Genomic DNA, 16,090 nt, shown 5'->3' on the forward strand with positions numbered 1-16,090 from the left:
TTCATTACATAGCATTGTGAGATAAGAGCTTCTTGGCACAATCTGGAGTACCAAGTCTGGAATTGATTTGAGCAAGCAGAGACCTCAAAGGAAACTGCACGGTAGATGTCAAGTAGAATTAAACCGCTGGATCCATCACTGGGGTACCGCTAGCCACTATCACAGGCATAGAGTCTATAAATTGTTGTGCAGCTACTCTGTCTGTGAAGGTATGTGGTTTCCCATCACTCCATATGCGTACAGACGCCGGATACACAAGTGCAAACCGCACTCCCCGACGGTGAAGCGTGGAACATAGCGGCACCATCGCCTTGCGAAGGGTGGATACATGTAAGGAATAGTCATTGAATAGTTGCAGTTTTTGACCTTCATATTCAAGTCGACCAGATTTCCAAAAGGCTTGCATGATGAGCTCTTTGTCTTTCCAGTTTATATATCTAGCAATTGCTGCTCGCGAGCGGTTGTTATCCTCCATACGTTGGCCCAAGCGGTGTGCCCGCTCGCAAAGAAATCCAGTCACTGGGGTCACCAGGCCAAGCTGCTTTGGGAGCCAAATCTGAAAAAAGTGGTAGAGATCTTGGTCAGCTCGGAGTTCAGGTAGCCCCACAACTCGTAGATTATTGCGGCGTTGACGGTTCTCCTGATCATCCAATCGTGTTGTCAATGCTGCCACTTGAGTCTGCAAAGCAATCACATTCTCGCGATCCTACAGTGCTGCATCTTCATCTTCAGACACCCTCTGCTCAACTGCTGCAATACGGCCAGCATGTGCTTCAAAACGATCATTAATACAGTCTACAGCCGACTGTAATTTAAGAAGTTTATCTTCCAGGGCCGCGGTGACCATTTTTGAAATTTCTTGGGCCCATTCACCCCAGTGCGCAGAGGTTAGAGCGGGAGTCGGCGCCGCCGCCATTTTGAGCGCGGAGCGGGCTGATTTATGTTTAGGCGTTTTCGCCGATCTTACCGGCATTCCTATCTGATGCGCACTTTTAAACGGCTCCACACATACACAACCGTCGAGAAAGGCCCACAGATGAGGCAGAAACAGTTCGAATAATTTTATTCGTTAGGCAGGCTAAAGAGCTCAGGGACGCTCGTGACCCCAGGCCTCTTACTGCTGAGCAGCGCTGGAGAATTCAGGTCTCTTTTTTTTTTTTTTTTTTTTACCGATTTCGCCGACGCTTTAAGGATTTGAGGATTCTGGCAGCAAAATATATCCGACTATGTAAAAATAATAAAGTATAAAAGCACAGTTTTATTTGAATTTAGGTGTGTGTAAGAGGAGCTGTTACACCATTCGTGTGGTCTCCGTGGCGATCAGGCCACGCCCAGAGGTGCTGCTCTTGAAGAAAACTTGGTCCAGCAGGGGAATTCGGGGGCGGAGCAGGACTCCCACGCTACCCGAAGTCACTGGGCTGAAGAGAGGAGCAGCCCCGAAGGCAGGGAGCTGCTTCTGAGGAGAGCGATGAGAGTCTCTAGGCTTCGGGGCGGAGCAACTCTCCCCAGGAACTCCTGCTGGTGGCTGGAGGGGGTCCGGTAAAGGCAGTGCGCCGTTGGTGCTTTAGATTTTTAAATTCGGGTCCCCTGCTGGTCTGGGAGAGGGGCGGAGCAAGGGCTCCCACGCTCAACTCTCCCCAGGAACTCCTGCTGGTGGTTGAAGGGGGTCCGGTAAAGGCTGTGCACCGTTGGCGCTTTAGATTTTTAAATTCGGGGCCCCCGCTGGTCTGGGAGAGGGGCAGAGCAAGGGCTCCCACGCTCAACTCTCCCCAGGAACTCCTGCTGGTGGCTGGAGGGGGTCCGGTAAAGGCTGTGTGCCGTTGGCGCTTTAGATTTTTAAAAATTTGGGTCCCCCGCTGGTCTGGGAGAGGGCGGAGCAAAGGCTCCCACGCTCAACTCTCCCCAGGAACTCCTGCTGGAGGGGGTCCGGTGAAGGCTGTGCGCCGTTGGCGCTTTAGATTTTTAAATTCGGGTCCCCCGCTGGTCTGGGAGAGGGGCGGAGTAAGGGCTCCCACGCTCAACTCTCTCCAGGAACTCCTGCTGGTGTTTTTAATAATTAAATAATTAAATAGATGAAGAAGTGTTGTTTAAAAGGAGGGAGCTCAACTGTCAGCCAGCCACCATCCAGCCTCCAAGTTCCGGAACCTGCTTCGGGGCCTTCTACTGCCCTGATTTTCTCTGCTGAGTCTCTGATGATGTCATCAGGGACGTGCCAGTGTAAATCAGGGCGGTAGAAGGCCCTGAAGCAGCGTGTGTAGAGTGCTGCAGACGTTGCTGGAATCGGCAGGTTTGTCGGGACCGCGGGAAGGGAAGGGGGGGCGGTAAGGGACTAAGGGAGCCGGCCAGACCGCGGAAAGGGAAAAGGGGGTAGGGGAAACGCTGCTGCTGCACAGGGAAGTGGTGTTGGGGGAGGGAAATGGAGAGGGAGGGAATGCTGCTGCTGTGGAGAGACAGATAGATAGAAAGAAAGACAGACAGTGGGAGGAAGGGAGACAGAACGAAAAGAAAGACACAGGGGCAGGGAGAGACACAGAAAGACAGACAGACAAAGGGGGCCAGGGAGAGAGACAGACAGAAAGAAAGACAGTGGGAGGGAGAGAGAGACAGAAATAAAGACAGACAGACATATATTCTAGCACCCGTTAATGTAACGGGCTAAAATACTAGTGTAATATAAGGCTGCAGATATGGGAGCATTAGTGATTTGTTTAGAATATCATTTTGTTTTTTTGGCTTTTTAAATGGCAGATTTGTAGAATGTTGTTGTATTATTGAAGGCTTCCTCAGATACAAGGTTCAAGGAATGGTGCCATTCGCGTTGTGTATGTCTTAAGTTGTTTTTTGGTAGAGAGAGAGAGTTCTGATGTGTGTACCATGGGGCTTTAAAAGTTTGAGCATTTGAAAGGGAATGGGTCTGAACTGGTGTTAAGTTATCGAAGGCAGATTTAAGAGGAATTCAGAAGTTTGGCTGCCATCTCTTGGGGTTGTTTTTGTTTGCTTCCTTTTCATATTATAAAATACTTTTTTTTTTTAACTTTTTTTTTATTTTATTATATTATATATCGCAATTGTCTAAGAGCATAAGAATAGCAGCACATGAATGCATGGTAAAGAGACAGTCATATATACAGACAGTAACTTATAAAGGGTGCTATAAGTTAGGTGCCCAAAATCTAGGCGCTAAATTAATATTCTATAACAGCAAATTTGTGCACCTAATGCATAATAGAATACTAGCAGTCATCAACTAGGCTACAATTAGGTACCACCATTTAGGTTTGCTCTATGAAAGTGTAAATATGAAAGCATTTAGTCACCCGACTAGCAACATTTAATAAAGTGCACTTAAATAGTCAAGAGCAGTGGTTCCCAACCCTGTCCTGGAGGACCCCCAGGCCAGTTGGGTTTTCAGGATAGCCTTAATGAATATGCATGGAGCAGATTTGCATGCCTAGCACCTCCATTAAATGCAGATCTCACTCATGCATATTCATTTGGGCTATCCTGAAAACCTGACTGACCTGGGGGTCCTCCAGGGCAGGGTTGGAACCACTGATCAAAAGCACATATGACCTGCTCATGCCTCTCCCATGTAAACACCCCCTTTGCAGAAAGCACTAGAACACTTTTTCTAAAATGCTGTAAAATGTGGACTTAGCATGATTTTACTGTGCGCTAAGCCCAAATTTAACACACCACAGGGAGGGTGTTTTTAAAAAATATTTTATTGCAGGTTATGCGCGAATGTTGTCATTTGTGTACAGCACTCACATAGAGTTAACAAGGAAGCACTGATCACCACCTATTTAGGAGGCACTAGTTGCTCCCAAATTAACTCTGCATTGTCCAGTTAGCATGCGCTTATCAGAACTTGCTGGCCGGATAATGTATAAATGCCCATTCTCTATCCATGGCTCACTTTCCCTCTGAACAATATCTTTTTAATGGATTATGTGCTGGTTAGTGCATGCAAACAGGCAACAGTCTAGAAACATGTTTAAAACATTTCTGCCGTATCCTGTTCTTGTGTGCTAACTGAGGATTAAAGGCTTAACATGCTTCAGTAAAGAGCCCCTTAGGTGCTCAGTTATAGAAAAGCACCTAACCGCTGGTTCACCCTCATTTTGGTACTTAACTACTATTTGAGCACAAACAGCATACTGTACATACTTAGGGGGGGATACTGTAAATAGTACATTTTCACTTTAAAGTACCAAATAGAATATGACCTTTTTCAGATCTTTGTGAGCAGTTGAACTATAAAGCATTCCCAGGGCACTCTGGGCCTTCACACTGGCGTTTGGATTTCCATTATCTGCAGCAAGCAGCCACCACCTAGGAAGAAAAAAATAATCAGCAACACAACAGCCATAGTCTAGCAAACCAAGGGGCATTTTTACTAAGCTGCAGTAAAAAGTGGTCTTAGCACATGGCCTTGAAAAAAACATTCAGTACATGAGTACCTACTTCTACCTATTTTGTAGGCAGTTAACAACTCATGCGTTAACCAATGTGTGATGATGTAGCTGCACTAACTGATTAACATAGGAATGTTCAATCTCTCCCCCCAACATGTACCCTTAAAAAAAAGAAAAGAAATATTTTTTAGCACACAGTTAGCATGCACACATTTGGCATTTAATACATGTGTCCTGTAGTATGCCATTTTAAGCTGCATTAGATACGTGTTAGCACCTAATGCAGCTTAGTAACTTGGCCCCTTAGAGGCTGATGAAGAAAGTTACCGCAGGCAGAAGTGTGCAGTTAATGAGCAGTATATATGCATATCACTGGCTGCAGGATGCCTTATTTTGTAGATTAACTCCTAGTGCTGTGGAGTCAGTTGCCACCATTTTGAATCATGGTGGTGTCCCAGTCAAGAATAAGTGGACATCACACCTGGCTGTCTATTTGAGATGTGTGGGGAGAAGAGAGGGTAAATTGGACTACCAGGGATATCAGGAGTGGGGACAGGAGCAGCTCTATCAACCAGAAAATTTTTTCTTAAATCAGAGGGAGGATCACATTGGAGGGAGCAGTTGCTGGATTGGCTACCTTGTTGGAGAGGCAGACTGGGTCAAGTTGGGTGGTGAGGAAGGGTGTTAGATCACCAAGGATTGACAAATTTGTTGGTGGGAGGAGATGTTAGGGAACAGGGCAAATGCAGACCTAGCAACTTAAAAAAAATTTTCTCCCTTCCTGACAAGCGCCTGAGCCAATCAGCTGCAGATTATTACCATATTTCTAACATGACAGTAATCTGCATGCTCCTTGCATATGGCATAGCAATGGTATATTTTTCAAGCCGTATGCTGAGCCATCCGTGCACAGCTCTACTGTGTGGCTTTCTGCATCAGCTCCTAAGAGCAGTAAGGAGACAGAATTACCTTTCAGCCTCTTCATCAGAGTGTACAACACCAAATCCTTCAAAGTAGGCTCTACCCACATTAAATGCTGCAGCAGATTTTAAATGTCTGGCTTTGGGGCTTTCACTGCAGACAATTTTCAGCATACATTCCAAACCTTTTTCCTTTACAAAAAAAATAAACAATTTATAATTGTTACATTTACTAAACTACACTATCACAGTGTGTTATTTACTGCAGGTCCCTTTTTATATAATGAGATCTATTTACTATTATCACATGTTAACAGCATTTGCACATGCTCTACGAGAGGGGTGCCCACACTTTTTGGGCTTGCGAGCTACTTTAAAATAACCAAGTCAAAATGATCTACCAACAATAAAAAAAATTTTAAAAACCCACAAAGCACATTGTACGCAGAGAAAATTTTAATTATCATTTATATTCCAGGTGTTTTTCAAAGAGGTCATCTCAGTAACTATACAAAAATAGACAAATATACCTCCCTCCCTTTTTACTAAGCTGCGATAGCAGTTTTTAGCGCAGGGAGCTGCTCTAAATGCCCCGTGCTGCTCTCGACACTCGTGGGCTTCCTGCGCTAAAAACCGCTATTGCGGTTTAGTAATAGAGGGCAATAGTGCAAAATATAGACAGCAGATATAAATTCTCAAAACGGACACATTTTGATCACTAAATTGAAAATACATTCAAACCTTGGTTTACGAGTGCACCGGTTTGTGAGTGTTTTGCAAAACGAGCAAAACATTTGCAAAACTGGTGCCTCGGAAACCGAGTTTGACTCGATTTACGAGCACCACTCCCCGCGATCCGGCATCCCCCGCCAGCAATCCGGCATCCCCCACCCCGCTCGCATCGTCTCCCTCCCGCAAACCTACATCCTCCCCGAGCACCGAAACGACATCCCTTACCCCGATTGGGCATTCAGAATCTCGGAGAGAGCGAGAACAGAAGGCCTTGAACATGCGCAAATGCTCAAGGCCCAGTCCAGCCCAGCACAGCCAAGAGGGAGGATCTCCGATGCACTGCCCAGTCCAGCCCAGAAGAGGGAAGATCTTCGGGCACCAGCATGTCTTGTGTGTTGGTGCTGGTGCCGGTGCCCAATCGGGGTAAGGGATGTCGTTTCAGTGCTCTGGGGGAGGATGTAGGATCATGGGGGAGGGTGACGCGAGCGGGGGGGAGGATGCCGGTTTGCAGGGGGGATGCCGGATCGCGGGGGGAGGGGTATGGAGCAGCGTCAGTGGCCTCAAGGGGGGGAATGGAGCTGCGCCGGTAGCCTCGGGAGGGGGGGGAGGAGGAGGTGGAACGAATCAAAGCGAGTTTCCCTTACTTCCTATGGGGAAACTCACTTTGATATACGAGCAATTTGGTTTACGAGCATACTTCTGGAACGAATTATGCTCGTAAACCAAGGTTCCACTGTAAAATAATTTTTCCTATCTTTGATGTCTGGTGATTTCATGAGTCTCTGGTTGCATTTCTTCTTCTGACTGTTCATCCAATGTTTCTTCCCTTCTTTCAGCCTACTATATGCTTCCTCTCCTCCAGACCTCATTCCCTCCCCCAACTTTTTCTTCCTCTCTCCCTGCCCCCTCCCCTTTCTTTCTCCCTGCCCCCTTCTTTTTTCTCTCTCCCTGTTCCCCCTTTATTTCTTTTTTTTGTCTCCCTATCCCCCCCTTTCTTTCTGTCTCTCTGCTCCCCCCAAAGACACTGCTGCTGCCATCGGGGAACAGGCTCCCAAGCCACCGCCACCCCAAGCTCTCCCTGCTTCCCGACACAGAAGCGCCAGGATGACCAGCCTTCCTCTCCTACGTCAGAATTGACGTTGGGGAGAGAAAGGCTGGTCGGCACGTAGCTTCTGCATCCTGTTTACAGCGTTGGGATGCAGATAGAACGCGAAGGCAACGCAAGTCGTTCATGGAGCCCGGGATGGGCTCCGCAATCTACTGGTCGATCGCGTTCGACCTTTTGGGCACCCCTGCTCTATGATGTCCATTAAGTGAAGTTGCTTACCTGTAATAAGTGTTTGCTGTGGACATCGGGATAATGGAGACACACTTGGTAGCCTCCTCCACGAGCTTCCTGCTTGGATGTGCTCTTTCTAGAAGCTTGATCATTGACCCCCCCCCTTTTTTTACAAAATCATAGTGCATTTTTTAGCACCACCCGCAGCAGTATTAGCTCTGATGCTCATAGAATTCCTATGAGCATCGAAGCTATTACTGCTGCAGCTGGCACTAAAACCACACTATGGTTTTGTAAAGGGGGGGTTAATGCTTTAGCCAGTGGTTAGTGTGTCTCCCTCCTCTCCACCTTTCCAGCCATCAGCCATAGAAGGGGCCTTATACAACCTGGGACAATCAGAGCCTCAGGCCCCTTCTTGGATGCACCGGGAAGGAGCCTACGGCTCTGATTGGTCCGGACACCTAAGGCCCCTCCTATGGGGTGTCTGGGTCAATCAGAGCCTTAGGCCCCTTCCCGGTGCGCCACTTCCAACGATCTCTGCCCGCCTGCCCGTCTCCGTGCCCTGCCCTCTGAAGCTGACACAGTTACCACCGTCTTCGAGCCACACTTGCTCCTTTAGTCTTCAGCAGCACTCCTTGCATGGACAGTGCATGCAGCAATTCACACACTGCACGTAAGTATCTGACCCAGAAAACTTCTCTCTGTCAACTCTGATGTCAGACTTGACATTGGAGGGAAGGCTTGTGGGTCAGCCACGTGCAGTGTATGAATTGCTGCTTGCACCGTCCCCACTGCAGACAAAATGAGTGAGTGCGGCTCGAACAAGAACTGGGTCGGTTTGGGGGGGAGGGAGGGAGGGATCCCCGGCTGTGGCAGGGGGCAGGCAGGCAGGAAGGCGGGATCCCCAGAAGCAGTGGCGGCTTCTATGGATGGGCAGCTACTTACATTCAGGGAGGCATGAACTCAACACAGATAGAAGGGGGGGCATGAACATGGGACATAGAAGAGAGGGAAGAAGGGGGCACTAACTTGGGACATAGGAAGGAGGGACTAAAAAGGGAGAATTTTGGGGTATGAGTGACTGAGTGAGAGGGAAAGATGGTGGCACATGGGGAAAGAAAGAAAGGAAAATTGGTCATAGAGAGAGGAGAGGGAAATGCATGGGGGAGGGGAAGATGAGAGAGAGAAATGTTGGCTATGGTGCTGGAGAGGGAACAGAGGTACAGATTGAAGGGGATTGCAAGGGGGAGGAATATTGGACATAATGATGGAGGGAGAGATTTGACATTGTGCTAGAGAGGGGTGTTAGAAAGCGAAATGGGCATGGGACTGTTGGGCAGTGGTGAAAAATGCTGCACATGATCCAGGGGATGAGAGAGGGAGAAATGTTGGATGTGGCAGTAGAGGGAGTGGGAGAGATGTACCCAGGATCTCTCTCTCTCTCTTTCCCCACTCCCTTTGCAGCAGGGGAGGGAATGAGAGAGAGGGAGACATGTTGCCAATGGGGGCGGAGGAGAGAGGAAGAAAAGTTGGACTCATGGAGGGATAAAGAGAGATGTTGGTTGGAGAATGGAATGAGGTCTGGAGGAGAGGAAGCATGTAGGAGGCAGAAAGAAAGAAATATTGGATGCACAGTCAGAAGGAAGTGCAATCAGAGACTCATGAAATCACCAGACAGCAAAGAAAGGAAAAAATGATGTTATTTTCAATTTAGTGATCAAAATGTGTCAGTTTTGAGAATTTATATCTGCTGTCTATATTTTGCACTATATTTGTCTATTTTTCTATAGTTGGTACTGAGGTGACACAGCATATTTTAAAGTCATCTGACTTGATCTCTTTGAAAAAACAAACAAATATAAATGCTAATGAACATTTTCTCTGCGTACAGTGTGCTTTTGTGTTTTTTTAAATTTTGTGGTTGCCATTATGTATTAAAATTTTATTGTGTGCATATGAAAAATGGATGGAAGAAATTGCATTATAATTAGTACTATTATTATGGGGGTGGGGTCTGGGACGGAGCTTGGGCGGGGGTACTCAGTTTATATTTATTAGACTTGGGTACTTGGTTTAAAGAAGTTGAGAAACACTGTTCTATTGCCTCTAAGCAGCTAATGTTGAGATGCGAAGTATGAATGTGAACCAACTCTCTGCAAAGGGATGCAAAAGAGATTGAATTACCTGTAGCACAACACTAGAGAAAGTGGAGAAGATATAATGAACATAATATGATAGAAACTGTGATGTAGAGAACTAGAACAAATGAATCATTATTATTTTACTCGTTACACAATGCAGATATTCAACAGATCAGAAGAATATTTAAATGTACCCATTGAACATTTTAGTCTGTATCGTGCCAGGCAATAAATTGCCTTCAGTGGAAAGATTAGAATGTTTACCTTATTTTCTTCAATTCCCAATCCATCATAATATATGACTCCTAACTGATATAAAGCACGAAGATCCTCATCCTTGATGTTGTAAAAGTGTACCAGTGCCTCTTCATACCAGCCCTGCACAAGATATAAACTGATCTAAGTATCCAAAGCTGTACAGAAATTAGTAACTACAGGTTTATCTTCAGAAGGATGAACATACAAATATTTAACAACATAGTCACTAAAACATCATTAATGGGGGAAGTTATTAAGGCACAGTAAAAGAGCTCTTACTATACCTTGATTTACCATTGGAGTCACTAACCTGTGCTATCTTTGAACCACAGGTTGCTAACTCCCATTATAAAGGACTAAAGCTGCTTGCTAGCTACTTCACAAGCAGCTTTAGTCTATCAACCCAGGAATACTGGGCCCCAAGCTGCAGCCTGAAGCTCCTAGACTGCACCATAATGAAGCTGATGTCCTGTCTCCTCCCACCTCCCCATACTCTACTCACATTTTAACCCCCCTCTCCAATCACAAACCCCTGATGAGGAAACCCCTCTGACAAGGAATACCTCAGCCATGACTCTACCATGAGGAATTCCATTCCACCAATGTTAGCCACCATACTCTCCACACTCTCAAACGATCCTCCCAATACTATGGACTTACTAGCCTGTAACTGGCAGTCCAATTACAAACAGAGATGTCTTTAAGCTTTTCCTGCAATGGTAGTAGGAAGAGATCTGATGCAGATGCAATGGTAGGGTACTCTAGGGTTTGGGATCCTGAAATTCAAAGGTAGTCTTGAATAGCTTTTTCTGGTGGACTTGATGGGGAACAAAAAAGGTCAACTTAAAACACTATGTTGTTCTGGAGTTATAGAATGAACCTGTAACCTTGATATCAGATATTAGTCCCTGAGAGTTCTCTCCATATATGGCCTTATGGACCATGCAAGTTATCTTAAACTGAGTTCTTTTTTAAATTGGTTGCCAATAGAAAGCATTTGCGTGAACTTCGGTTCTTTGATTTTCCATCTGTAAAAGGATGTGTCTATAAACGATTTCTTAGTAAAATCTTATCGTATCAGGTAGCAATGTGGGATAAACATATTAGTAATTATATACCAACTTCCACTTCTTATCAGGCCTTCAGAAAATCTTTGATCACAGTCTTAAGTTTTCTCCTTTAATCAACACCAAGTCTGTATGTGATAATGAATTGTAATCTCCAAACCAAAGTACCTTGGTCTTCAGTTTATTAATTCTGAGGATGTTCTTCTGCATCCATGTACAATAATCCTCACCAAGTACTGTAATGTATCATCAAAATATTCTTTTGCTAGACAAAGGAGGAAAATATTGTCTGCATATGAAAATATATGAACTTGGAGAATGGCAAATCTCTTATCTAAGGCTCTTAAGTACGTATATGTTAAACAAGGAAGGAGATAGTGGTGAGCCTTGTGGTACATCACAGAAAGCATTCCAGTATTGAGATTTCTTGTGGCCCTTTCTTACTTCATATGTTCTTTTCCCTAAGAATTCTATAAACCATTTTAGTACCATTCTGTAAACCATTTTAGTACTCAGCTTTAGAAGCAGTAGAAAATGGTTGACCGCATCAATTGCGGTTGAGATATCAAATTGAAGCAGAACATTCTGTTTACCTTTACTTAGGATTTCACTTTTGATGTTAATTCCAGCAGCAAGGTCTTTGTACTGTGCATAGCCCAAAAACCATATTGTGAACTATGAAATCCTTCTGCCAGATTTAAATAATCTGTTAGTTGTATATTAATACATAATTCTAACAATTTAGCAGGCCATGGTACTGCAGCAACTTTAGTTAAATCTGCTCCTACGGCCTTAGGTACAGGGGTCAATGCAATAACTGATATTGTTTGTGGATATATATATACCCTTGTCTAAGCATAGATTTAATAAAAATCTGTCAGCCATAACAAAAACCCGGAAGGAAAAAGTTATAGCATTTTGGCTGGAAAGACATCCAAGCAGCAAGATTTTATTGAGTTTCCTCAGCAGATCTGAGACTACTTCAGAACTAACAGTTGTGAATCCTTTCCAGCATCTATCAGCTGGTATCCCTTCATTCCTATTATCTTTTCTAGTGTGCTCTTCAATACTGTCTTCCATGATATGTGTAAATGACTCTCTTACTGATCTAATATTTTCCTCGAAATAACATGCCAATCTATATTCATCAGGTTGTTGTAAAGCTGGATCAGTAGTTATATCTCTTGTAGAGGTTAGTGAATTGAATATCTTAAATAGGCATTTAGGGGCAGATTCTATATAGGATGCCAGTCTCAGCAGCTGAGAACCGCACACTAGCATCCTATCCAGAATCACATTTGTCCTAAGGGACAGACATCTAACCCGGTCTAACTACCCCAATTCTCTATGGGAGGGGCCTTAGGCACCTGAGCCAATCAGAGCCTTCGGTCCCTCCCCGGTGCATCCCAAAATGCACTGGGAAGGGGAAGGCCCACCATTTTGGAGTGGCGAGCCTGATGGCCAGAGGGTGTGAGCCTCCTGGTTGGACTTTCAAATACAAGGTATGGGGGGTGGTAGTGGGGAACTTGCAGCCTTGGAGGGGCGTTTGGGGGGGGGGGTCTTTTTTATAGGGTATTGGGGGGTTCGGGGTGGGGGGTGGCAGGAGGGAGTGGGCATCCCTCCTGCCAGTCTTCAATGGGGGGCGGGGGTTCAGGGGCAGGAGGGAGTGGGCACCCCTCCTGCCCGGATGCTTCCTGATGGGTTTGGGGGCAGAAGGAAGTGAGCATCCCTCCTGCCTGGCTACTTCAACAGGGGCAGGGATTTGTGGGCAGAAAGAAATGGACATCCCTCCTGCCTGGATGCTTCAGGAGGATTTGGGGGTTCGGCAGCAGGAGGGAATGGGTATCTCTCCTGCCGGGGGACTTCATGGAGTGAGGGTTCCCTGCCATTGTCGCTCTGCTGATGCAGCAGGGAGATTTATTTGCCGTGATCAGCTCAGCAGCTGTGTCTATTTGAAATTTAGACCAGCATTATGCTGGCCTACATTTCAGGCATCTATCATGGCTCTAGGGAGATGCCTAGAATCACTTAAGCTCACCCAAGGCAACTTCTGGGTGAAACCAGACCCAGCCTTGGGTGAATTTAAGTGTCCCAATGTGTATCTCTCAACCGCGACAGATGTCTACAGTGTAGGCTGTCTTGCAGGGTTTTATTTTTAGAAAATGCGAGAAAAGGTGCATCCTGATTGGCTGGTTAAACAGCGGTAGGACACCTACAATCAGAGCACCATTTATAGAATTTGCCTCTTAATAGAGTTGCATGATTGGTTGATCTGGCTATTGTAATACATTTTCTTTGTTCCAGTTACAGTCAACTTATATTGTTTTATTTCTCTTTTCCAACTAATACAGTGTTCATATGTTTGATATCACTGCACAACAAAGTTTTTGCTTCCTGAACACTGCTGGGTGTTTCTTATAGAATTTTGGGTGCTGATCATGAATATTACATCAAAAATTACCCATCACGTACCATTTCAGAGAAATCTTCAATTTTGTCGTGATTTTTTCTTATATTTGGATGCAAACAATTTTTTCTCCCATAAGTGTCTTATCAACAACGGTTTGTGCCGCCTGGGTATGTCCATGCATAAAATCTAGCCAGGTTGGAAGCTGTTTTATGGAAGATGACATCCTGGGCATGTCTGGGCAGGTCTGAACGAGCTTGCGCTGTCTCACCATGCTATAATGGTGGCTTCCATACACCGATCCTGCTCATTTGGTTAATATAGATAGTCCGTGTGTGTATATAGTATCAGTATAGTAAAGTATAGTAGTATAGTAGCTGTAGCAATATAACAGTAAGTAAGCTTGATGCTATAGACGTTTTGGTGTCGGGCAATATGTCTCGTCGGTGTCGTAACAGCCGCGACACATTCTGCTATATCTGTGGGGAATATACACTTACGCCTCAGAGACGTTCGATGACTGCCCTTGTAAAGAAAGCCTATCATCTGTATTTTGGCTGCAAAATAGGTGATCAAGACAAGCAATGGGCGCCTCACATTTGCTGTGCGACATGTGCTGTTAGTCTGAGAGCCTGGCTCAGAGGTACTCGAAAGACGATGCCATTTGCTGTTCCGATGATATGGCGAGAACAGAAAGACCATGTGACGGACTGTTATTTCTGTTTGACTAATGTGTCTGGTTTCTCTGCCAAAAACAAGAAGTCAATTGAATATCCTAATCTGCCTTCAGCAATGAGACCCATGCCACATGATGACAGTCTTCCAGTTCCGAAACCACCAGAGGATTGGACCTTAGACGAACCAGATGAAGAAACTGCAGTGCAGGGTTCTAACAGTGACATTGACCCGGATTTTGAACCATCCTCATCAGGCGATCCACATCTGATAACACAGTCCGAATTGAACGATTTGGTCAGAGATTTGGGTCTGTCAAAAGCAAAAGCTGAGCTGCTAGGTTCGAGACTGCAGGAATGGTGTTTGCTATCACCAGGTACGAAAATTTCTGTGTTTCGAGACCGGCATCATGATATAACCAAATTTTTTGCACAAGTCGACAGTCTCTGTTTCTGTTGTGACATTGAAGGATTGTTCTCGGTCTTTGGTTGTGATCACAACCCGGAAGAGTGGCGTCTTTTCATTGATTCGTCAATGTTAAGCCTGAAAGCTGTTCTGTTGCACAATGGCAACGTTTATCCTTCAGTACCTGTTGGCTATGCAGCACATATGAAAGAAACATATGAGAATATGGAAATGTTACTAAAGTATGTCCAGTATACCAGGTATAACTGGAATATCTGTGGAGACCTCAAAGTCGTTGCTCTGTTACTAGGACTGCAGCTTGGCTATACAAAGTACTGCTGTTTCATCTGCGAATGGGACAGCCGAGACAGAGAGTCGCACTATTCTAGAAAGAACTGGCCACTCCGTAAAAAGTTAGTTCCAGGACAGAAAAATGTAGCACATGAATCGCTTGTTGACCCGACAAAGATATTTTTGCCTCCTCTTCACATTAAACTGGGACTCATGAAGAATTTTGTGAAAGCAATGAACAAGGAAGGGGAAGGTTTTCGTTATTTAAGACAGATGTTCCCAAGAATAACTGATGCCAAGATCAAAGAGGGTATTTTTGTTGGCCCCCAGATCAGACATGTTATGAGTGACAAGCGATTTGAAGATCTGTTAGTTGGGCCGGAAAAAATTGGCTGGAAAGCCTTGAAAGACGTTGTTGACAATTTTCTGGGCAATTACAGAGCCCCAAACTACATTCAGCTGGTAGACAAACTTCTCAAAGCATACAAGAGAATGAAGTGCAATATGTCACTCAAGATTCATTTCCTCCATTCACACTTGGACTTCTTCCCCGCAAATCTCGGTGCTGTGAGTGACGAGCACGGTGAAAGGTTTCATCAAGACATAGCTACGATGGAGAAACGATACCAGGGCAATTGGAATCCGTCAATGCTTGCCGACTATTGTTGGATGCTACAACGTGATGCACCAGACACTGAATATAAAAGAAACTCGGGAGCAAAACACTTTTAATTCTGTTTCATTTAGTCGCTTGTGCGAAACGTAAACTTGACTATATATTTTATTGTCAGTAAACATAAAAATGTCTATTTCTCATAGTTCTTACGTGATGCAGTAAAACCAAAACCATATTTGAGCATACCAAGTTGGTACCTGTCATAATCACCAAAAACTTTTCAGGAATCAAGACTTAACCAAAAAATTGTTGTGCAGTGTATTTCCTCCAGACACTTTCTAGTCTTCTTATCTTTGATCTTAGGGTTTATAATGATTCCATAAACTATGGGTTATTTTTCTGTTTTGATTTTAAATGTTTAATTGGGACAATTTTGTCTAGAACTGATGTTGAAAGTGCCTGCCAGGAGATAAGGGCCTTATCTATATCTTCGTTTACCGGTCCTAACTGTTCCATTATTCCACTCCAGAATTCTTCTGCTGGTATCTTACTACATCTTGTCACAGGTTCTTCATCTGTAGTTTTTGATTGATTTATTTTGGGCAGTTTTAGATAGAAATTGAAAAGATAGTGATCAGACTAGATGACTGGTTCACAATGAACATGTTCTTTCGAGGGAAAGTTTAATCCTTTGGATATAGCTGAGATGAAATCTAAGCAGTGCCCGCCTTTATGAGTTGAGCCACATGGGAAAGTTGTCAAAATTTGACTGGCTCAGTAGCTTTTTCAAGGCATGGACATTAGGCTCTTCAAGACTTTCTAGATGTAGATTTAAATCCCCAAGAATGATTAGCTTAATACAAGTCGTGGAACAATGAGAG

The 16,090-nt window shown here is 44.7% G+C and overlaps 1 protein-coding gene across 1 annotated transcript in view; it reads right to left on the bottom strand.

The window, feature by feature from the left end:
* The window catches only part of LRP2BP (LRP2 binding protein), a 67,829-nt gene that overhangs the window by 31,121 nt on the left and 20,618 nt on the right, over positions 1 to 16,090 (bottom strand). The window contains exons 3-5 of the mRNA XM_033958825.1: positions 9,755 to 9,889; positions 5,388 to 5,530; positions 4,230 to 4,335 (exon numbers count right to left, since the gene is read on the bottom strand). Coding sequence (XP_033814716.1) covers positions 4,230 to 4,335; positions 5,388 to 5,530; positions 9,755 to 9,889 — 384 coding nt within the window. The remainder of the gene's footprint in view (positions 1 to 4,229; positions 4,336 to 5,387; positions 5,531 to 9,754; positions 9,890 to 16,090) is intronic.

This window comes from Geotrypetes seraphini, chromosome 1 (genome assembly GCF_902459505.1).
Source record: "Geotrypetes seraphini chromosome 1, aGeoSer1.1, whole genome shotgun sequence".
Classification (NCBI taxonomy): Eukaryota; Metazoa; Chordata; class Amphibia; order Gymnophiona; family Dermophiidae; genus Geotrypetes; species Geotrypetes seraphini.